This window comes from Oncorhynchus keta, chromosome 26, assembly GCF_023373465.1.
Source record: "Oncorhynchus keta strain PuntledgeMale-10-30-2019 chromosome 26, Oket_V2, whole genome shotgun sequence".
NCBI classification, from domain to species: domain Eukaryota; kingdom Metazoa; phylum Chordata; class Actinopteri; order Salmoniformes; family Salmonidae; genus Oncorhynchus; species Oncorhynchus keta.
This window is the reverse complement of record NC_068446.1, coordinates 12,011,277-12,035,207: the sequence shown is the minus strand read 5'-3', so window position 1 is coordinate 12,035,207 and position 23,931 is coordinate 12,011,277. Positions and strand designations below refer to the sequence as shown.

At 44.1% G+C, this 23,931-nt stretch overlaps 1 protein-coding gene across 1 annotated transcript in view; it reads left to right on the top strand.

The window, feature by feature from the left end:
• LOC118358643 (proline-rich protein 12-like) overlaps nt 1-23,931 on the top strand; it is a 44,722-nt gene that overhangs the window by 1,691 nt on the left and 19,100 nt on the right. The window contains 5 exon segments of the mRNA XM_052480250.1: nt 6,315-6,469; nt 6,731-6,892; nt 7,032-11,386; nt 12,339-12,539; nt 17,627-17,701. Coding sequence (XP_052336210.1) covers nt 6,315-6,469; nt 6,731-6,892; nt 7,032-11,386; nt 12,339-12,539; nt 17,627-17,701 — 4,948 coding nt within the window.

Sequence of the window (23,931 nt, the reverse complement as noted above, 5' to 3'; positions counted from 1 at the left end):
TACTGGTAAAATATCTCAATAATCTTTCATTTCCGTTAACCGCATGAATTAAAACGGGAATGAACATTAACAGTAAAAACATTAATAGAACGAAATGTTACAATGTTTCACATTTTGTTTCTTAAAATGCATAGTCTCTGTGTTTTAATGAATTGGGGCCTACTTACATGTCAAAGGCTACCCGGCTACGCACATTACCATTCGTCGCCGGGACAACCAAATCAATCTTTGCTACAGAACTTACGTTTCATGTAGCAACAGTGTAGCTCGCAGGAAACACCCGGTTTATTTGGATAATTTATTTTTCAAATGCAGATACTGTGAAATTCCAGGTTGGCGATAAAATGTAATATGAGCACAATACCATTGCATAATGGTAGTAAGGGACATACATACCTCTCAAATATTAGTCCCACAGGCAAATGTTGCATTCTGACTGAGCGTGTGCATGGAGTAATTGCTCAATTGCTGGAAGTCATAAAGCCCTAAATCGTGCCCTCTATTACAGTGTCATTCACTGGTAGTCCTTATGAAGTTTTACCATATTTTTTATTTTGGGCCTGAATACTCATTGGTTCCTCACAGATGTAAATTATTAAATCACTGCACAAACAAATTCAAATCTATAGTAATTGCTTATGCAGAATAGACGACTGTATGTAACCTTGGTAACTGACAGTGTTGAGATACATAAAATGCAGTAGGCTACATACAATGTTGTATCTTTGATGAACCAAGGAGTATTTAGGCCCCTACATAAAAATCATATATATGATTTATATATGACATGATTATATATATATTTAGTTTTTTATGGCTGAATCCCAGAGTCAAGGGCATCTGCAAGCCCACGTGCAGATTGATGTAGTCCTGGTGTTCTTATGATGACCTCATGCTCCCTAATGTGGCATTGGCTTGTTGCCTTTTTTGCAAAAAGTTAAGGAACAGAAACTAGTACTACTTTACTGTTCTCTTACTGTTCTGGGGTAATGAACCTAACCAACATTGGATGACAGTTACAAAATATTTTCTCTTCAGCCATATTGATTGAAGTGAATACATTTATATAAACCTTTATTTTAATGATGTGCAATACATATTTGAATATGTTAATTACTTGTATGAGTAATTTAATCAGTTAATTGATTGTATGAGACTGGTTGGTTACACCTATTGTGGTATCATACATGTACATGCTTGCAGGTAGCCTTGACAACATTTTGGTAGTCTGGCCCATTGGTAGTCTGAATGATATTGTATTGTAACTACAGCAGAGTTACAAAACAATGCCCTCTGCTGCAGTCAACTAACCATAGCAATAATACTAGTAGAATACATTTGTTTAGCTCAGAATCTCCATACCAAGCTCTTACCTGCTCTTACTAGTACCAGACATGTCTGTAGAAGACAAATATCTAGTTTATTAAACTACTGAGCCTATTATCATCATACAACCGCCCGGACGGAACGGCAGGGTGAAATGAACTGTGGTTGATTGCGAAAGCAGTCTTAATGAAGGATTAATAGCTCCCCGTCCTTTATTTATCCCCTCTTTCACAATCTTGAGGACTGCAGCTCACTCCATCATGGTTATACGGCCTGACAGAGAGTTGGAGAGAAGGGGTGGTGTGGGAGAAGAGACGTAGTGAGGGTGGAGGAGAGGAGAAAAGAAAGAATCAATGGTTGAATTTGGAAGAGAGGGGAAGAGAGATGTAGGGAGGAGTGGAGAGAAGATGACTGGTTGAAGAAGGAGGAGAGGAGATGATGGAGAGAGAAGAAGAGTGATAAGATAGGAAGGTGAGTTGAGCAGTCGTAAGAGTAGTCTGTAGAAGGGGAGAGAAAAGATTGGGAAGAGGTGGAGAGGTTGTGCGCTCATTTGAAAAATGCATCTGAGCAGTACAAGCACTCAACTAAATACATACTATTGATTCATTTGTCCTGCCCATTGAATTCTAAATTTACATATATTCTGGGAAAGTCGAAGTACTGAGCCTGACTGCATCTGGTTCTAGTATAGGGTGTCTAGTTCCAGAACTAGAGGCCGACCGCTTATGATTTTTCAACGCCGATACCGATTATTGGAGGACCCAAAAAGCCGATACCGATTAATTGACCAATTTTTTTATTTATTTGTAATAATGACAATTACAACAATACTGAATGAACACTTATTTTAACTTAATATAATACATAAATAAAATCAATTTAGCCTCAAATAATTAATGAAACAGGTTCAATTTGGTTTAAATAATGCAAAAACAAAGCGTTGGAGAAGAAAGTAAAAGTGCAATATGTGCCATGTAAGAAAGCTAACGTTTAAGTTCCTTGCTCAGAACATGAGAACATAGAAAGCTGGTGGTTCCTTTTAACATGAGTCTTCAATATTTCCAGGTAAGAAGTTTTAGGTTGTAGTTATTATAGGAATTATAGGACTATTTCCCTCTATACCATTTGTATTTCATTAACCTTTGACTATTGGATGTTCTTATAGGCACTTTAGTATTGCCAGTGTAACAGTATAGCTTCCGTCCCTCTCTTCGCTCCTCCCTGGGCTCGAACCAGGAACACAACAGCCACCCTCGAAGCAGCGTTACCAGAGCAAGGGGAACAACCACTCCAAGGCTCAGAGCGAGTGATGTTTGAAATGCTATTACTAGCTAGCCATTTCACTTTGGTTACACCAGCCTCATCTCGGGAGTTGATAGGCTTGAAGTCATAAACAGCGCAATGTTTGACGCACAAGAAAGAGCTGCTGGAAAAACGCACAAAAGTGCTGTTTGAATGAATGCTTAAGCGCCTGCTTCTGCCTACCACCGCTCAGTCAGATACTTAGACACCTGTATGCTTGTATGCTCAGTCAGATTCTATGCAACGCAGGACACGCTAGATAATATCTAATAATATCATCAACCATATGTAGTTAACTAGTGATAATGATTGATTGATTGTTTTTTATAAGATAAGTGTAATGCTAGCTAGCAAATTACCATGGCTTACTGCATTTGCGTAACAGGCAATCTCCTTGTGGAGTGCAACGAGAGGCAGGTCGTTATTGCGTTGGACTAGTTAACTGTAAGGTTGCAAGATTAGATCCCCCGAGCTGACAAGGTGAAAATCTGTCGTTCTGCCCCTGAACGAGGCAGTTAACCCACTGTTCCTAGGCCGTCATTGAAAATAAGAATGTGTTCTTAACTGACGTGCCGAGTTGAATAAAGATTAAATAAATTGTCCAAAAATATTGATTTCCGATTGTTATGAAAACTTGAAATCGACCTCTAATTAATCAGCAAATCCGATTTATCGGTCGACCTCTATCTGTCACGCCCTGGCCATAGAGAGGCTTTTTATTCTCTCTTTTGGTTAGGCTAGGGTGGGCGTTCTATGTTCTTTTTTCTATGTTTTTGTATTTCTTTGTTTTTTGGCCTATGGTTCTCAATCAGGGACAGCTGTCTGTCGTTGTCTCTGATTGAGAACAATACTTAGGTAGCTCTTGCCCACATGGGTTTTGTGGGTAGTTGTTTTCTGTTTTGTGTTGCTGCACCTTACAGGACCATTTCGATTATCATTTCTTTCCTGCACTATGTTCTTTTGGTATTTTATCGTGTTCTGAGTTATTAAAATAACATGAACACTTACCACGCTGCGCATTGGTCCAATCCTTCATACTCCTCGTCAGAAGATGAGGAAAATCGTTACACTATCCAGAACTATTAATTTCAATGGAACCAGTTTCTTAAACATAGAAATCCACATTTAGGGATTAGGGTTCAGTTTGATATTTTAGCATTTAGCCATAATTATTTCTATTTGTTAACATATTATGAAGATTTCAATAGAATATATCGATGTGTCAAACTCAAGAATACTGAACACACTGATGGGTCAAATTCAGAGAATGATTAAACCCCCCACACACACACACTTTGATTCCTGAGTCAGAGAGTGGCGTACGCTAACCAAGCCCTGGTTAAACTTAGCGCGGAGGAGGAGGAGTCAGCATCCGACACACTCAGACAGTCACCACACTTTTATCAATAAAACCACTATGGGTCTTGCCTCACCACTTTGTTGTCCAGCCATAACCACTCACCTCTGCTGCTAGCTGTCTATGCATGTCTGGGGAACAGCATTTCCAATCAGCTAAGGTGGTTAGCCACAGAGTCACACGATTGGTTGATTGGTGGCCAATCAACATCACATTGCACTGAAGAGAACCAAAGGGTGATACAGCGGTTTTCTCGTTTGAGCAAAATACCATCCTCCGTCCTCTCTCCTCCGTTACCCGGAAACCGATGAGTGGTCGAGGAATGTGTAAATTCGCTTGCATGCAAACAGAAGCATTTCGCTATACTCGCAATAACATCAGCTAAGCATATGTATGTGACCAATAAAATGTATTTGATTTGATGGCCTCATTTTGGCGAGGAAGCATATAGTAACTTGAGAAGTGTATCCTACCTGAATCCTTCATGGAAGTGTTTTGAAATCACCCCCCCTTTGAATCAGCTATTGTTTTATCGATGGAGAAAAGCATGCAAACATGTAAAAACAATATGCTTACTTATCCTTTTATCTATAAAAGGTCTTGCACTGGCTTAATCGTTTTCATCAGTCTATACATTTAATTTGGGATTCCACCCTGTAAACTTAATTTGCCTGATGACGCGCGATTGGAGAAGGAGAGTCTCATTTCATACAAGCCATTTTCATCCACTTTCCCACTCCTCGCTGCCTCTCCTCAATTACCTTTGACCTTTTTCAAAAGGAGGCGACAGAGGACAGAGGAGATTGGACGCAGGAGGCGAGCAAATCTAATTGATAAAAGGCCATGGTTATCGGGCAGTTCAAAAATAGAACCACAGGACTTTAAAAGTTAACAGTTAATAATAGTTTCTTTATGCATAATAGTTTTGAGTGTATTCCACATTAATGAATGAAGGAAAGAATATCATTTAAATGTAGAGACTACACTGCACTGTAGTGTGGTGATCTCATGACCATGCCCAACCTTTGATTTTTTGACTCTGTGGAGATTTTCTGTTCTCTGAGACTCTGGTTGCATCCCAAATGGCACCCTATTGCATCCCAAATGGCACCCTATTCCTACATAGCGCCATACTTTTGACCAGGCCATTTAGAACACGGTCTCTATGTTTGGGTGTTGTTTTTCTCCTCTGTGCAAGTAAGTGATTGGAAGTGGGGGTGATTGTTAAAAATCTTTCTTTTCATTCAGACTTTCATTTGAATGTTGCTCCCAGTTCTATTCAGAGGCTGATATTGATGAACAATACCTTATTTTGAGTGTTAGGTTACCCTGTGTAAAGTGCAAGGCTCAGATTTTATATGGTGTGGGCTGGAAAGGGCGATATTGCCTGTATACAGTATGGAGTATACCCAAGTAAACAACTCTACAAGAGAGTATAGGTAGATTAGAAAGGTAATCCATCACCAAAGCCTGGGAGACTGTCAGCTGGGACCAGAATGCATTGTTTTTGTTGAGGCTTTGTGGTTAGAACAGGATTTTATCTAAAGTCGGTGCAGAGAGCCTTGCATTTGCTGATTCCTTCACACTACTACTAAAGGACACTTTAGACATTTTTCCATTTGACATTTTTCCATTTGCCATGCCATCACCATTTTGTTGGATGTTTACAGTTATTTTGGTTGGGAAATCAACTATTTATTTGTTATTTGATAACAGGAGGTGTTATGGAAAATGCTGTAAGCTTTCAAGAAAGTAGCCGTATCTAGGCCTAATTGATGATGATGCGTTATCAGTAATATCCTGTACGCACAATACTTCTCTTGCCTCACTATTCGTATGCAACCCTCAAATTCAGATCTTGACCTCAAAGTCAGTTTTACTGCTTTTTTTTCTTCTTCTAGTAATCAGGGAATGAGTTAGACCTGGGACATCAGGTCGAGGGAATCAGGTTGAAAAAAAACTCAGCAGTACTCTGGACTTCGTAGAGTAAGATTTGAATACCCCTGGTAAACAACACGAGTATCCCAATTCGGATGTATCAAGCCTGCAGCACTTCTGGTTTTCATGATTGATTGATTGAAGAACTATGAGACAGCATTACATACATTCACCCTATAATCAGAGATTGATTCCGACCTGAGACACTAAGTGAGTGGACTCTCTGGCCAATCAATTAGGCTACATTAATCAATCAAGTATCTACCAAAGAGAAAAGAAAAACAGATGTACTGCAGATCTCGATAGCAGGATTTAGATAACCCCGATATAGAAGAATAATGCATCTTTTCATTATGATTCATTTTCTCCCCTTTCTCCCTTCTTTCCTCAGCCTGGTGTATGGGAGTTCTAGGTCCTCCCATCCGGACTCAGAGCTGCTCCATCGCCAGGCTTATGGCACACCCCACCCTCTGCAGGGCTACGCAACCAATCACCATCCTGGCAGCTCTGGACAGGGCGGGGCATGGGGGGCTGGGCGGAGTCTAGGTAATGGGCCGGGCTAATATGAACCTCGATTCAAATGTAAAATTGAGGTCTTTGCATGATGCCAAAAGGTTGTCATATAGAATGTTAGTATATCTGTTATTACAGTACAATATTGTCCAATCCTATACACAGTCAGGGAGAATGTACATTTTTCTCTCTATCAAAGTGTTTTTGTTTAGATTAGACTTTTGTTTAGATGAGCCACTTTAAACAGAAAAATGTGGGTGGTTGAGTAAATGCTTTTGTGTCTATGTCCTCTAGGCTTATCTGGGCTGTTTGATACTGGGCTACACCATGCCAGTCCCTCTGGTCCAGACCCATCTGTCATGAACTTGATTTCAGCACTAGAGTCCCAGGGTCGGCAGCCACCCCCCTCAGCCTCCTCTCTCCTCTCCCAGTTCCGAACACCATCCTGGCAGACTGGTGAGTGCAGGAGCCAGTCATGTGTAATGCTCAAGTACAACTGAGTCGTGTTCATCATGTTCTAAGTGTTATGAAGGACAGCAGCACATTTTTAATAATCTCTGTTACTTGTCTTTTTCTCTATCTCCATTTCCCATAGCGATGCACACTCAGCCAGAGCTCTTCATCGGGTCTGGCTCCTTCCCCTCCTCCTCCCTCTCGGCCTACCAGCACCCAGCCTCCTTTTCTGGGCGGTCCTTCCCTGGCTCCTCGCTCTCCCTCCAGGACTCCCCCACCTTCAGCCCCACGTCCAACGGCCTCCTGTCCCCCCACGACCCCCTGCTGCACATCAAGACACCCTCCCAGTCCAGCCTGGGCTTCGACCGCCTACTCTCCTCGCAGGGCGCCGCCTACCGAGGGTCGCAGGACCCCACAGGCCCCCCGCAAACCTCCTCCTCGTCAGGCCGCCACCTACCCCCTCCCCAGTTTAACCTGCTGTCCTCCCAGCTCCAGGACCAGTCCTCCCAGTTGTACAACGCCTCTGTGTTCTCATCGGCACCAGCCCCCCCGCCACCCCAGGAAAGGGCCATCCCACGGCAGGACAGCGTGATCAAGCACTACCAGCGCTCCTCTCCGGCTCAGTCGCAGCTCTCCTCCTCAGCCCCCCATCCCCTGCAGCACTACCTCAGCTGTGGGGCATCGGGGTACCAGCAGATTTCCCACCACCGGCATGGAGGGGTGTCCTGCAGTCCGCTGGGGGAGCAGAGCCCTTCAGCAGACCCCAAACCCTCCCCACGTTCAGACCAAGTGTACCGCCCCATCATCCAGACCCCGTACACCTCCTCAGCCGCCTCCTCGTCAGGGTCAGGTGGAGGTCTACGGAAAGGGGCTAAGAACTCCAGCTCCAGTAGTGGCTACTCCTCCTCGGGCTCCTCGTCGTCCCGAACTCCCCACACCCCACCCTCAGCCTCCTCCACCTCCTCGTCCTCTTCAAACTCCAACGCTAACCCTTCCTCCAGCTCTTCGTCTGCCCCCTCCAGACAGCAGCTCCCAACTCAGTCGGCGCCACCTCCCCCCCCAGTCTCATCCGCCCCAGCCCAGCAGCCTCCTCCTAAACCCTGCCTGTCAGCATATGGCTCCCCTGTGGCCCCCGTCAAGCCCACCGCAGGCCTCCCTGGACAGACACCTCCCCAGCAGCAGTCATACTCACCCAGCCAGCCCCCTCCCTCACACCTCCCCTCCCACCAGCCCTATGGGGGCTTCAGCTCCCCCCAGGCTCAGGACCTGACCTCTGGCCCTGGGAGTTCTGGGAAAGGGTATGGAGGACTAGGGCCAGGAGGCCGCTCCTTCTCTGCCGAGGTGGTCTACGGGACGGACTCAGGATACGGCTCGCTGCCTACCTCCCTTGGGGGAGCAGGCAGTCCCTCGTTGGGATACGGTGGCCCAAGGCACTCCCCTGCCCTCCAGGGGTCTGGAGGGGGTGGAGGGTCAGCCGGCAGCGGGGCAGGGGCTGGTGGAGGTGGATCAGGAGTTGGGGGTGCAGGATCAGGTGGTAGCAGCTCATACCACCTCCCTGACTCCAGCCCTTCTCCCTCCAGCATCATTCGACCTGGGCTGCACTCTCCTGCTCCCGCCTGTCCTGCCCAGTCCCCCGGGAGAAACAAATACCTCTCCTCCGTCCTCTCCCCTGCCTTCCTGTCCTCTCCGCAGGGCTACCCCGACACCCGAGGCCCCCAGCCTCAGTCCTACCACCCCACGCCCCCCAAGCCCAAGCCAGACACTGACATGCTGGGAGTAGAGCGCTCCCAAGACGAGGAAGATGACGAGGACTTCCTGATCCAGCACTTGCTGCATGCCCAGAGCACTGCGTCCCACCCGTCCCAGCACCACCCCCAGCAGCAGCCGCCCCAGTCCATCACTCAGGCCAGGGATGGGGGCAAAGGTCTGGCCTACGACCTGAACAAGGCCTCTGAGGAGCGCTACCACCTCCAGAGCGTCATCCGCACCAACAGCGCCACCAACAGCATGGTTCCCGGTACTGCAGGTAACGTCAGCGGAGGTGGCCTGGAGAGCCAGCTGGAGATGTCTCTGAAGAAACAGCAGCAGCAGCAGGTCAAGAACGAACAAGGGCTGTCTGGAGCAGGGGCCAGCGGAGGAAGAGGGGGGGCAGACTCCCTCTCACATCCCAACCCTCACGTCCCCTATCCGCAGCAACACGACTCCCTCGGCTCAGTTGTGCAATACGGCAGGGGCGACCCATACTCCCAACACCCTCACTCCCAGCACCCCCACCATCCCTCGCAGGTCCCCTCACATCCCCAACACACCCAGCACTCTCAACATGCCCACCCCCACTCCCACATCCACCCTCACATGGAGCTCAAAAAGCCTCCCGACCAGTCCAAGCTGCCATACCTGCGGAAGACACCCGAACTGCAGCAGCAGCCCCGACAGCCCCAATCCTCCCTTTCCCTCATGGACTCCCCCCCAAACCAGCCCCAGCAGCCTCCCTCTGCCCACATGCTCCAGTCTGTTCTGTCCCACACTACCCGCAACAAGATGGACACCCAGCAAGCTGCTTCTCAGCAGCAGCAGCACTCCATGAGTCAGCAGGCCATGATGGGGGCAGGTGGAGAGGCAGAGCCTGGGGGACAAGTGGAGGTGGATCCCCAGCCCCAGGCTCAATCCCAGCTGCAGCTCCAACTCCAGTCACAGGCTATGGAGGCCCACTACGGCCAGAGCCAAGCCAGCCAGAACTCGGTTTCTCCTCTGGACATGCTGGAGCGCACCCTGTCTCGGGCCAACAGCAGAGACAGTGGAGGTGCCGCGGATAGAAGTGGGGTGGGGGGAGGAGATGGGGGCAGTAGTGACGGACACAGACAACAACAGCAGCAGCACAGGCTGCCATCTCATCACCACTCCCAACAAACTGCCTCCAAGCTTCACAACTTCCTCTCCGAGCCAGACCTGGGCATAACCACACCCTCCCATCTGCACCACCTCAACCCACACCACCCCCACGTCCATCACCAACAGCAGACCCACCCGCACCACCCCCTCCCGCACACCCATGCCCACCACCACTCCCACCACCTGGAGACCAACGCAGGGCCCCAGCAGCAGCCTCCGCCCCACCAGAGGGACCAGGAGCCCCAGCTCTGCCAAACCCAGTTGGACCAGCTCAAAGAGCACCAGTTTGACACTGTGAGCCCCGTGGGGAAAGCGGGCCAGAACCAAGGTCAGCAGCAGCAGCAGCACAGGTTTGTGCCTCTGACCTCCATCTGTTTCCCAGACTCCCTCTTACAGGATGAGGATCGCTCCTTCTTCCCCGGCATGGAGGATATGTTCTGCTCTGACGACTACTCCAAGTCGAGCTGCGCCGGGGGTCCCGGGGCAGGCCAAGGGGTCCACGAAGGTATGTCTGAGGCACGTGGACAGGGACCAGACAGCATGGAGGACGTCAAGACCAGTGATGGAGGAGGTGTGTATGATGTGATGGGTCACCATGGCGACCATGGTTACGGGTACTGCCACGGCCTCACGGAAACAGAAAACAGCACCATGCATCTGGACCTGGAGTCCCTGAAAACCCATGAGCTCCCCTCCACTGTGAACACAGAGCAGCTCGGCCTCATCCAGTCCCAGACTGGCTTGGGGGGTCCAGAGGGAGTTCCTGGGGACAGCTCCGCCAACAAGATGATTGGGGGTACGGGCGTGGGTGGAGGTTCTGGTCTGGCCGGGCTGACGTCGCCTATCTTCTGCTCCTCCCGACCCAAGAAGCTGCTGAAGACCAGCTCCTTCCACCTGCTGAAGCAGCGCCGCGACCCGCAGCCGCAGGCCAAGAAGAACTACGCCCAGGAGTACGAGTTCGAGGGTGACGAGGACAAGGCTGATGTTCCCGCTGACATCCGCCTGAACAGCCGGCGGCTCCCTGACCTCCTCCCCGACCTGGTGTCCAGCTGCAGGAAGGCTGGAGGAGGAGGGGCCTCGGGGATGGGCTCCCTCAGCCCTCTGATGGGTGACCTGGACTTCTGCCACCCGTCCGGCTACCCCTCCCTTGGCCCCCCTCCCCATCTCCTACCCCACGACGGGCCCAAGAAGAGGGGCAGGAAACCAACCAAACCCAAACGTGAAGGGCCACCTCGGCCCAGAGGGCGCCCTCGCATCCGCCCGCTCCCGGAGCCGCCCTACTGTAGGGGGCTGATGGGAAATGTAGGTGGGGAGACCCGCAGGGGTCGTGGGCGGGGTAGGGGGCGTGGCAGGAAGGAGGAAGGGATGATAGAGATGCACCGAGACATGAACAAAGTTCCCGACCTCCAATATCAGCAACAACAACAGCAGTTCCACCAACAACAGCACTTTCAACAACAGCAGCACCAACACCATCACCTCCAACCGCAGCAAAACCTACAACCTCAACATCAACAGCAGCAACAGCAGCAGCACCTACAACACCTTCATCAACAACAACAAGCACAGCATCCACAGGACCATAAAACTTTCAAGCCTATCAAGGTAAGGGAGACATGAGCAGAGTGATATCATGTTTAGATATTGAGTTGTATGGACTCCGTAAAGCTTACAGTGCCTTCAGAAAGTATTCATACCCCTGACTTATTCCACATTTTGTTGTGTTATAGCCTGAATTCAAAATGGATTAAATAAATAAAAAATCTCATCCATCTACAGACAACACCCTATTATGACAAACTGAAAACGTGTTTTTAGAAATCTTAGCAAATGCATTGTTAATGAAATACAGACATGAATACAGACATAGGTGTTCACACCCCTGAGTAAATACATGTTATAAACTTCTTTGTCAACGATTACAGGTGTCTTTCTGGGAAAGTCTTAAGAGCTTTGCACACCTGGATTGTACAATATTTGCACATTATTTATTTTTTTAATTCTTCAAGTTCTGTCAAGTTGGTTGTTGATAATTTCTAGACAGCCATTTTCAAGTCTTGCCAAAGATTTTCAAGCCTATTTAAGTCAAAACTGTAACTAGGCCACTCAGGAACATTCAATGTCGTCTTGGTAAGCAACTCCAGGGAATATTTGGCCTTGTGTTTTAGGTTTTTGTCCTGCTGAAAGGTGAATTTGTCTCCCAGTGTCTGTTGAAAAGCAGACTGAACCATGTTTTCCTCTCAATCTCAATTTAATCTCAATTTAATCCATTTTAAATTCAGCCTGTAACTCAACAAAATGTTGAAAAAGTCAAGGGGGGTGAATCCTTTCTGAAGGCACTGTAAAAAATCAGTTGTGTTATTTCCTCTCTTACCCCACTAACTCTCTTTCTCTCTGCATTTTCTCATCCTCTATCCCTATACCCCTCACTTTAACTATCCCTTTCTTTTCCCCTCGCCATTCCCCAAATACCCTCATTCCTCCTTCTGTTCTTCTGTCGCGTTCCTCTTTTCCCTACACCCATCACTCTTCTCCATCCCTTCTTTACATCTCTCAGATCAAGCTGCCTATTCCCTCTGTGTCTCCCTCTGACTCCTTGCTAAGGACAGACTCCCTGTCCAGCACCGACCCGGTTCTCTCTGACGGGTCAGTGGGCTCGGCTCCCTCCCTGGGCCTGAGTCCTGGACCCACTGCTGGGATGGACATGAACATGACTAGGAGCCAGGAGAAGATGAAGCAGAAAGCTCAAGCCCAGGAGGTGAGTGCCTTTGTCTTTTTTGGATTCTACCTGTTGTTTAGATGCCTTTTTCCGTTAACCTTTTTTTATTTTTATTTCACCTTTATTTAACCAGGTAGGCTAGTTGAGAACAAGTTTTAATTTACAACTGCGACCTGGCCAAGATAAAGCATAGCAGTGTGAACAGACAACAACACAAAGTTACACATGGAGTAAACAATAAACAAGTCAATAACACAGTAGAAAAAAGAAAAAAAGAGTGTATATACATTGTGTGCAAAAGGCATGAGGAGGTAGGGAAATAATTACAATTTAGCAGATTAACACTGGAGTGATAAATGATCAAATGGTCATGTGCAGGTAGAGATACTGGTGTGCAAAAGAGCAGAAAAGTAAATAAATAAAAACAGTATGGGGATGGGGTAGGTAAATTGGGTGGGCTATTTACCGATGGACTATGTACAGCTACAGCGATCGGTTAGCTGCTCAGATAGCAGATGTTTGAAGTTGGTGAGGAGATAAAAGTCTCCAACTTCAGCGATTTTTGCAATTCGTTCCAGTCACAGGCAGCAGAGAACTGGAACGAAAGGCGGCCAAATGAGGTGTTGGCTTTAGGGAAGGTCAGTGAGATACACCTGCTGGAGCGCGTGCTACGGGTGGGTGTTGCCATCGTGACCAGTGAACTGAGATAAGGCGGAGCTTTACCTAGCATGGACTTGTAGATGACCCGGGGCCAGTGGGTCTGGCGACGAATATGTAGCGAGGGCCAGCCGACTAGAGCATACAGGTCGCAGTGGTGGGTGGTATAAGATGCTTTAGTAACAAAACGGATGGCACTGTGATAAACTGCATCCAGTTTGCTGAGTAGAGTATTGGAAGCTATTTTGTAGATGACATCGCCGAAGTCGAGGATCTGTAGGATAGTCAGTTTTACTAGGGTAAGTTTGGCGGCGTGAGTGAAGGAGGCTTTGTTGTGGAATACAAAGCCGACTCTTGATTTGATTTTAGATTGGAGATGTTTGATATGAGTCTGAAAGGAGAGTTTACAGTCTAGCCAGACACCTAGGTACTTATAGATGTCCACATATTCCAGGGTGGTGATGCTAGTCGGGCGTGCGGGTGCAGGCAGCGAACGGTTGAAAAGCATGCATTTGGTTTTACTAGCGTTTAAGAGCAGTTGGAGGCCACAGAAGGAGTGTTGTATGGCATTGAAGCTCGTTTGGATGTTAGATAGCACAGTGTCCAAGGAAGGGCCGAAAGTATACAGAATGGTGTCGTCTGCGTAGAGGTGGATCAGGGAATTGCCCGCAGCAAGAGCAACATCATTGATATATACAGAGAAAAGAGTCCGCCCGAGAATTGAACCCTGTGGCACCCCCATAGAGACTGCCAGAGGACCGGACAACATGCCCTCCGATTTGACACACTGAACTCTGTCTGCAAAGTAGTTGGTTAACCAGGCAAGGCAGTCCTTAGAAAAACCGAGGCTACTGAGTCTGCCGATAAGAATATGGTGATTGACAGAGTCGAAAGCCTTGGCCAGGTCGATGAAGACGGCTGCACAGTACTGTCTTTTATCGATGGCGGTTATGATATCGTTTAGTACCTTGAGCGTGGTTGAGATGCACCTGTGACCGGCTCGGAAACCAGATTGCACAGCGGAGAAGGTACGGTGGGATTCGAAATGGTCAGTGGTCTGTTTGTTGACTTGGCTTTCGAAGACCTTAGATAGGCAGGGCAGGATGGATATAGGTCTGTAGCAGTTTGGGTCCAGGGTGTCTCCCTCTTCGTACATCAGTTGCAAAAGCCAACATCACCCACGACAGAGAAGGGTTGATTGTCAAGGGCAATGAATTCCATTATCTTGGCATTAATGGATTTCGCCTTTGAGTTGTCTCGCTGAAATGTTCTTACTCTTTCAAATGACTGCTTGACTTGTTGACTGCTCGATCCACACAGCAGACATTGTGTGCTGGGTTAGGAATGCTGTGTTGCAGGTGCAGCGCAAGATTTCCCGTGGCGTCATTACGTCATGTACGTACATAATATAGATATGCACGTCAGCTTTGACATTGGTTTTTCACATCGGCCTTAAACTTGATACCGATGTTGGCATTTTTAGCTAATTTCTGCCGATTCCGATATGTTCACCGATATATCGTGCATTGCTCGTGAATACTGTTTATTCACCTTTTCATTTTGTAAATAGTACCTATTACGTTATTATTGTTTGCGTTCATGTTTACTTCACTCACCATCTTTCATTTTGACCAGTGTTCAGCTTTATCCCAACTTATTTACCACTACATGTACATCCTTGGGCAAGGGTGATAGGGAGGCCTCTCTCTATTGGACACTAAGGGATAGTTTCAGAGAATCAGTAGTGATGCATTGCTATGATTTTAAAAAACAACAAAGATAACATTTTTGAATATTTCATCAGCAATGATGTTTATTTTTCTATTTTTCTACTGAACTCGCTGGTCAGTACTTCACTGTTGATTTGTTGTTATGCACTGTAGCTACAGCATCTGAGGTTTTGAAAGAGATTTCTTCTCATTAGTGGGTGTACCTGATATATGTTTCGGCAGAGCTACTCATTACAAAGTGAGAACGACAAAGTTATTTGAAGTGTAAATCTGTCTGTCATGCACATAGTGTAGGAGTTGTAATTTTTTACTTATGAAAAGGGTTGGGGGTTTGGATCACGTCAAATCAGTAATCATTTTACAATGCATATTTTTGGGGATTTAACGCTCTGTGGTGTGTGACCAAACCTGAGAGTTTTCTCCTCTTTCTTGTCACATTATACACACCAGCTTGGGAGGGAGGAATCACTTTATTTAAACTTACATTTAAACTGACCAACCTTTTGCATAGAAAACTGAAATATTTCTGATATGAACAACTAGTCCAAAAAATGAACTTGGACATCTACTAGATGTGATAACGAGTATGTTTTTAATCTACATCTGACTTTATATATTTAAATTCAGCATATATAGTATACAATATTTACAGTGCCTTCAGAAAGTATTCATGCCCCTTGACTTATTCCACATTTTGTTGTGTTACAGCCTGAAAACAGAATGGATTAAGTTTTTTAAATTTTTTTATCTCACCCATCTACACACAATGCCCCATAATGACAAAGTGAAAACATGTTTTTAGAAATGTTTGCAAATGTATTGAAAATGAAATACAGAAATATCAAATTTACATAAATATTGACACCCCTGAGTCAATACATGTTAGTGCCACGCCTGCTCCCGCTCTTCCTGCACCCCTGTCACCATCATTACGCGAATCAACACAATATTGGACTCACCTGGACTCCTTCACTTTGTTGATTGCCCCTTCTATATCTGTCTGTTCCTCAGTTTGTTCCCCGTGTAAGCATTATTGTCGTTTTGTTTTTCCATGTCCAGACGCTGTCCGTGTTCTGTTTCATGTCCGTGTTTATTAAATGTTCACTCCCTGTACCCAGCGTCTGTCCTTACAGTCACCTTTGGCAATAATTACAGCTGTGAGTCGTTCTGGGAAAGTCTCTAAGAGCTTTGAACACCTGGATTGTACAATGTTTGCACTTTATTATTTTTTTAATTCTTCAAGCTCTGTCAAGTTGCTCATTGTTAGACAGCCATTTTCAAGAATTGTCATATATTTTCAAGCCGATTTAAGTCAAAACTGTAACTAGGCCACTCATTGTCATCTTGGTAAGTAACTCCAGTGTAGATAGGCAAGTCACTTAAGAACAAATTCTTATTTTCAATGACGGCCTAGGAACAGTGGGTTAACTGCCTTCTTCAGGGGCAGAACAACATAATTTTAACGCTCTAACCACTAGGCTACTTGCCGCTCTGTGTGGGGTACAGAGATGAGGTAGTCATTCCAAATCATGTTAAACTATTATTTCAGTGAGTAAATGCAACTTCTTATGTGACTTTTTAAGCACATTTGTAGTCCTGAACTTGCAGTATTTAGGCTTGCCATAACAAAGAGATTAAATACTTATTGACTGAAGACATTTCAGCTTTTAATTTTTAATACATTTCTAAATATTTCTAAAAACACAATGCCACTTTGACATTATGGGTTATTGTGTGTAATCCAGTGACACAAAATCTCAATTGAGTCAATTTTAAATTCAAAATGTAACGCAACAAAATGTGGAAAAAGTCAAGGGGTGTGAATACTTCCTGAAGGCACTGTATATTTATATTCGGTATTTGTATAATAATGGTCGGAATCTCATAGGAAGTCATTAAGATGGTACATATAATACCACATTTTCCTAACCTCTACATGGCCCTTTTCCAGGTGCTCAAAGCATTTCAAGTCACCTCATCCTCTATCAATATGTGATTGTAGTCTGAGCATTACAGTGTAGCAGCAGCCAGCCATGTATGATAATAGGGGGGCTTTTGAATGTATTTCTTATGTTGGGGTAGAGATCGATAAGATGGATTCTTTATGTGTGAGTTTGATGTTCTGGATTCCATCTGTTGATGTCTGCTGGTTGGTCATGGTAAAAGTAAAATGGCGGCTGTTGCCTCAGCAACAGGGAGAGTGTGGACTCAGGAAAGTGGCCAATGAAATGAACAGTGTACATTTCTGTGCGATTTGCAGGGATAGGGGGGAGAGGAGTGGAGTCGAGTGGAATTGCGGTTGCAATTATAAAAATATACTGGTGTCAATTGACTGTAATGCCTTTTTAACATAATGCAGTAAGTTTAATTAATTGAAGAGATGATACAACATTTTCACAGTGGTGCAACAAAGACTGTTGTTGAGTATTAATCAAGTGTGCTCAGATGTCCATGTTATATGATTTGAACAGTCAAAACAGTGGCGACCGGTTTCCTCATGTCACTCTATAGGAAATGGAATATAACCTCAACTAGACAACAATGCAAAGTCAATCAGTCAATTCACCAATCATCAATTGAATCATTAATTAAGCCTCTCTTGTAGCGCACAGCAGTGCCGATATGCCAACAATGTAAATGTTACCTCATGAAACAAGCTGGCCGGACACTGCCTTTAATTGAATATGGGTTTAGTTTTTTGAACATATGATTCATGTCTTTTCTTTGTGGCCTCCACAGATGACGTGGGAGAGGGACATGGATGAGCAGCTGACCCCAGAGGCTTGGGCTGCCATGCAGAAGCTCTCCAACACGGTGAGAAACCTCAATCCGTCCCTAGCTACACCTAATATCTCACAGTATCATCTATAATTCATTACTCATATTTCACAAGTCATATAACTCAGAGATCCCTTCAGCGCTGGGAAACTCGCCAGGCAAGAAGGCTGCAGGGAAGGCTCTACCTCAGTCAGGACAGTGGTGGGCTAACGTTGACTGGAACACAAACATCCAAAGGAGAGTTTATGTGTGTAGTTAGATATTGTGGTTAGTGGAGCATAAAGATAGAGGGGCAGAGGGCTCCACAAATGATATTTCAAGCTTTTCAAGAGTAAAGTTGGGGAAAGACAAAAGAGAACCACACATTGGTGTGTGTAAGTTTTTTAAAAACATTTAAGGTGCAATTTTCACAAGTATGTGGGTCATACACTTCAACTATGAACGACAAAATGATAAGAAAAAAATCCAGAAAATCACATTGTAGGATTTTTTATTAATTAATTTGCAAATTATGGTGGAAAATAAGTATTGGTGGCTGACTAAATACTATTTTGCCCCACTGTATATGGATGTGGCTGTAAACCCTACATCATCAAACTCCATCAGCCAGTGTGCTTCAATAGGACAAAGTAGAAAGAGTCACTCTATGTGCTACCATTTGGTATTATAGTGTAGTGTACAATGCACTGCTGAAATACCTGGGTTGTATATAACAATATACAGTGAGCTCCAAAAGTATTGGGACAGTGATACATTTTTTGTTATTTTGACTCTGTACTCCAGCACTTTGGATTTGAAATGATACAATGAATATGAGACTATGAAGTGCAGACAATCAGCTTTAATTTGAGGATATTCATCCATATCGGGTGAACTGTTTAGAATTTACAGCGCCCCCATTTTAAGGCAGTGGTGTAAAGTACTTACGTAAAAATACTTGAAAGTACTACTTAAGTCGTTTTTTATGGTATCTGTACTTTACTTAACTATTCATATTTTTGACAACTTTTACGTCACTACATTCATTCCTAAAGAAAATTATGTACTTTTTACTCCATACATTTTCCCTGACACTCAACAGTATTAGTTACATTTTGAAGGCTTAGCAGGACAGGAAATGGTCAAGTCCTTATCAAGATAAGGCGGACTCACTAAACATACATGCTTTATTTGTAAATGGTTTCTGAATGTTGGAGTGTGCCCCTGGCTATCCATACATTTAAAAAACAAGAAAATGGTGCCGTGTGGTTCGCTTAATATAAGGAATTCGAATAAGGAGGAATCTTTGACTTTTAGGGGACTAAAAGTATTGGGACAAATTCACTTACAGTGGGGAGAACAAGTATTTGATACTCTGCCGAGTTTGCAGGTTTTCCTTAATTACAAAGCATGTAGAGGTCTGTAATTTTTATCATACACTTCAACTGTGAGAGACGGAATCTAAAACAAAAATCCAGAAAATCACAATGTATGATTTTTAAGTAATTAATTAGCTTGACATAAGTATTTGATCACCTACCAACCAGTAAGAATTCCAACTCTCACAGACCTGTTAGTTTTTCTTTAAGAAGCCCTCCTGTTCTCCACTCATTACCTGTATTAACTGCACCTGTTTGAACTCGTTACCTGTATAAAAGACACCTGTCCACACACTCAATCAAACGGACTCCAACCTCTCCACAATGGCCAAGACCAGAGAACTGTGTAAGGACATCAGGGCTAAAATTGTAGATCTGCACAAGGCTGGGATGGGCTACATGACAATAGACAAGCAGCTTGGTGAGAAGGCAACAACTGTTGGTGCAATTATTAGAAAATGAAAGAAGTTCAAGATGACGGTCAATCACCCTCTGTCTGGGGCTCCATGCAAGATCTCACCTCGTGGGGCATCAATGATCATGAGGAAGGTGAGGGATCAGCCCAGAACTACACGGCAGGACCTGGTCAATGCCCTGAAGAGAGCTGGGATCACAGTCTCAAAGAAACACATTAGCAACACACTACACCATCATGGATTAAAATCCTGCAGTGCACGCAAGGTCCCCCTGCTCAAGCAAGCGCATGTCCAGGCCCGTCTGAAGTTTGCCATAGGAGGAATGGGAGAAGGTCATGTGGTCTGATGAGACAAAAATAGAGCTTTTTGGTCTAAACTCCACTCGCCGTGTTTGGAGGAAGAAGAAGGATGAGTACAACCCCAAGAATACCATCCCAACCGTGAAGCATGGAGGTGGAAACATCATTCTTTAGGGATGCTTTTCTGCAAAGGGGACAGGACGACTGCACCGTATTGAGGGGAGGATGGATGGGGCCATGTATCGTGAGATCTTGGCCAACAACCTCCTTCCCTCAGTAAGAGCATTGGAGATGGGTCGTGGCTGGGTCTTCCAGCATGACAACAACCCGAAACACACAGCCAGGGCAACTAAGGAGTGGCTCCGTAAGAAGCATCTCAAGGTCCTGGAGTGGCCTAGCCAGTCTCCAGACCTGAACCCAAATAGAAAATCTTTAGAGGGAGCTGAAAGTCAGTATTGCCCAGCGACAGCCCCAAAACCTGAAGGATCTGGAGAAGGTCTGTATGGAGGAGTGGGCCAAAATCCCTGCTGCAGTGTGTAAAAACCTGGTCAAGAACTACAGGAAACGTATGATCTCTGTAATTGCAAACAACGGTTAAGTTCTGCTTTTCTGGTGTATCAAATGCTTATGTCATGCAATAAAATACAAATTAGTTACTTAAAAATCATGCAATGTGATTTTATGGATTTTTGTTTTAGATTCCGTCTCTCACAGTTGAAGTGGACATATGATAAAAAAATTACAGACCTCTACATGCTTTGTAAGTAGGAAACACTGCCGATTTTGCAGGTTATCAAATACTTGTTCTCCCCACTGTATGTGTATTAAAGTAGTCAAAATATTAGTATTTGGTCCCATATTCCTAGCATGCAATGTTTACATTAAGCTTGTGACTCTACAAACTTGTTGGATGCATTTGCTGTTTGTTTTGGTTGTGTGTCAAATTGTTTTGTGCCCAATATAAATTAATGGTAAATAAAGCATTGTGTAATTCTTATTGTAAATACAGTAAGAATATAATATGTTTATAAACAATTCTACATTAATATGGATGCTACCATGATTACAGATAGTGCTGAATGAATTGTGAGTAATGGTAAGTGAGATAACAGACGCACAAATATTATACCCCCAAGACATGCTAACCTCTCACCATTACAATAACAGGGGAGGTTATCATTTTTAGGGGGTATGATATTTGTGTGTCTAACTTTCTCACTCATTATTCTCACTCTACCATTCAGCCACGAGCATTCGTGAGGTCGGGCACTGATGTTGGCCAATTAGTCTGACTTGCAGTTTGCGTTCCAATTCATCCCAAATGTGTTTGATGGAGTTGAGGTCAGGGTTCTGTGCAGGCCAGTGAAGTTCTTCCACACTTTTTACACGCTTCAGCGGTCCCGTTCTGTGAGCTTGTGTGGCCTACCACTTTGCCGATGAGCCTTTGTTGCTCATAGACGTTTCCACTCCACAATAACAACACTTGCAGTTGACCGTGGCAGCTCTAGCAGGGCAGAAATTTTATGAACTGCCTTGTTGGAAAGGTGGCACCCTATGACGGTGCCATGTTGAAAGTCACTGAGCTCTTTAGTGAGGCCATTCTACTGGCAGTGTTTGTCTATGGAGATTGCATGGCAGTGTTTATACACCTGTCAGCAACGTGTATGCCTGAAATAGCTGAATCCACTCATTTTAAAGGGAGTATATATTTTTGTATATGTAGTGTATATCTCAACGCGCTCAAAACCTGTCAATTGATACAAATCAGAAAGAAAATCTGTGCATGTCAAGCTATAGCCAAATACTGTATGGAAAATTATGTTTACCATCTACTATTCTTTCTATTCAGCACTTCAAAAATGGCCGTGTTAAAATGTGTATGTTGAATTTTTTGCTATTGGATTGAATAGTAGTTAACTTGACTAAATGCTGAGCCTATCGTCATTATCTGATGTATTGGTGACTAAATAAAATATTCTCCTGGTATTTCACAAAATAATTGGATTTTGTATGAATGACTCAGGGAAATATGAAATATGTGTGAAACCCCAATGCATGAACAATCAAATGTTCTGAGCATAAGATACAAGTGTTATCAGTTTAGTTTTGTACTTAAGAGTTTTGAAAATATCCCACTGGGTACAAACTGGTTGAATCAACGTTGTTTCAGCGTAATTTGTCAACGTATTGTGACGTAGAATCTACATGGAAAATACATTAGATTTGAAAAAAGTTATCCACTATTGTTTTGAGGTTATCAACATCAGGATTGTGTCATCAAGGTAACCACATTTCAACATAGACAAACCTTATGTTGAAATATGTTGAATTTGTACCAATAGGCTGGGAAGCACCTCCTACTGGAGAATTGATCTAGCTACAGCTACCCTCCCATCCAAAGTTTTAACAAAGCCCAGCTATCATATTTATCACTGACTATTAGCAATGTGCTATTGTGAGAATGATTGTTGAGAGAGCTCCACTTAAAAACTAAGTAGAGTCATTGTTGCTATCATTCCAAAGGGTAGGTTTAACAGAGCAAATATGTGACCATACTTTATCTATCATCAGTGATGCTATTTTCAAAGTCATCAACAGCAATTGTTTTAATTCCACCCAGAATTCAAAAATAAAAATAGACGATGCAATAGGCCTAAGGTTTCAAACTCTGATTGATTTAAAATGTAATGATATTTAGTGATATTGAATTTAGTGTTTGGTTGTCAACGCAATCAAATATCAACATTTGAAGGAGATGTATCTTCTGCTTGAAATGTTCTATCTGTACCACTGACTTAGTCTGGCTTTAATTCCAGTCTATCTGCAAATTGAAAATGAATATGTTGGATTCACGTCTCCATCTCAACCAAAATCTAAGTTAAAGAATAGGACTAAATTATATCAAACTGTATTGAAAGTTCATTTAAAGTTTGATTTGATTTAGTCCTATTCTATGATGGAGACGTGATGGAGACGTGAATCCAACATATCAATTATTCATTTGTAGAAAAACAGGAATTAAAGGCAGACTAAGTCAGTTGCACAGATGGAACTATTCATGTAGAAGATCAAAATCTTTTTCATATGTTGATATTTGGTTGCATTGACAACGAAACACAAATCAATATCACTTTTGAAATACAATAATACGAGTAACACATCCATGGCCAAATTCTTCTTATGTAATCATATAAAGCGTGCATCTTCAAGATAGCATGCATAGGTCATTGCAAGTCTGTGGAGATTGCTGTAATGATTTGCATAGAATCTCACACGGCATTGACACATCCAATCGCCACATTTTGAGGTTACCGTAGCTATACATTTCTTCTTGCGTAATCATATAAACCGTGCGCGTAAGATAGCATGCATAGGTCATCGCAGGTCTGTGGAGATCGCAGTAATAATCTCTGCAGAATCTCGAACGGCATTGATCACTTGCACCATGTACTTTTAATGTCATCTCAACTGCAACCCAGGTCATTTGGTTCTCCTATTAGATGAAGCACAGTGACATCACATTAATCTATTGTATAAATGAACTAAATATCTGACTTTGTATTCCAATTTCAACTTTGCTGTGAGTTTATATGGTTGAAAGTGTAGTGATGGAGAAATAATGAGAAAAGGGTGTGAATGGGGAAGAGAAAAAAAAGAGTATATAGGAGGGAGATTTTACATGTCATTATAATAAAGTTTGGACTGAAACAAATGGTAAGAAATCCCTAAATGCTATATAACTGTATTTTCCCCAAAAATCAGACATTGTTTTATCAGACATTGTTTTTATTTTGGAATTTGGTTGTGCTTTTAAATGGTTGAAAGCATAGTGATAACACATTGGAAATTCAACTAACTTTTGCCTGTTTTTTTAAGTGGGTGAATATAGGTTGTAATCTCATTGATCAATGTCTCAACCAAATATTAGCCAATTATCCACGTTGAAATGATGCAGTGTGCCCAGAGGTATACCACTTACATCTGAAAGTGTCAGGACAGCCGAAACAAATGACCTCACCATTTGGCTGTGCTTTGAAGATGCATTAGAGGTGTGTGTATGTAAGGCTGTGTGTATATGTATATGTGAGGCTGTGTGTGTGCGCGTGTGTGTATCTACATAGAGCTGTGTGTGTAAGGCAGTGTGTGTGTGCGCATATCGGCAGCCTATAGAGGGTGAAGCGGAGACATGAGTC